Below are 508 nucleotides of genomic sequence, written 5' to 3'. Positions count from 1 at the left end.
TACACAGTAAAGAATATAATTCTCTTCATTAATAGACATTTGCCCTTGTGAGTAGGCTGTTTTAGTATGCTTAAGGTACACTAAAACATATCACAGAAATTTGTGATACTGAATTTAAATAGGCATAATATGAACAGTAACGGACCAACGACTAAATATTGAACAGCAGTGCACAAAATGCACTTCTTCCTCTGTATGTTTAGCAAGCTTTTTCTCCCCCAACCTTGAAATATACAGAAAAAAAGAAACTAATCCACACTTTTGCAGGTTTGCACAGTGCTGCTGGCAAAAAAAAGTCCAACTATTATGTTGACTTAGCAAGTACACTCACAACATACTGGCTGACTGCATACTCTCAGGTAAAGATCATATAAGTTGTTTCAATTGCAACTATAATGCATTAGATCATTTTACTGTGGTCTAATTATTCAAAGATACTTTTTACCATCTACAGAATTTAATCTTATTTTCAGTGTACTGTTCTGTTTTGGTTGAACATGATATGCAC

General features: G+C 33.7%; 1 protein-coding gene across 1 annotated transcript in view; it reads left to right on the top strand.

Moving 5' to 3' along the window:
* LOC119592039 (integrator complex subunit 7-like) overlaps positions 1-508 on the top strand; it is a gene marked incomplete at its 3' end in the record, with an annotated part of 57,154 nt that overhangs the window by 4,851 nt on the left and 51,795 nt on the right. The window contains 3 exon segments of the mRNA XM_037940834.1: positions 268-307; positions 310-330; positions 333-359. Of these exon segments, the coding sequence (XP_037796762.1) occupies positions 268-307; positions 310-330; positions 333-359 (88 nt within the window).

Source organism: Penaeus monodon, chromosome 29 (genome assembly GCF_015228065.2).
Source record: "Penaeus monodon isolate SGIC_2016 chromosome 29, NSTDA_Pmon_1, whole genome shotgun sequence".
NCBI classification, from domain to species: domain Eukaryota; kingdom Metazoa; phylum Arthropoda; class Malacostraca; order Decapoda; family Penaeidae; genus Penaeus; species Penaeus monodon.
The sequence above is the reverse complement of the archived record's forward strand: the minus strand, read 5'-3'. Positions and strand labels throughout refer to the sequence as shown.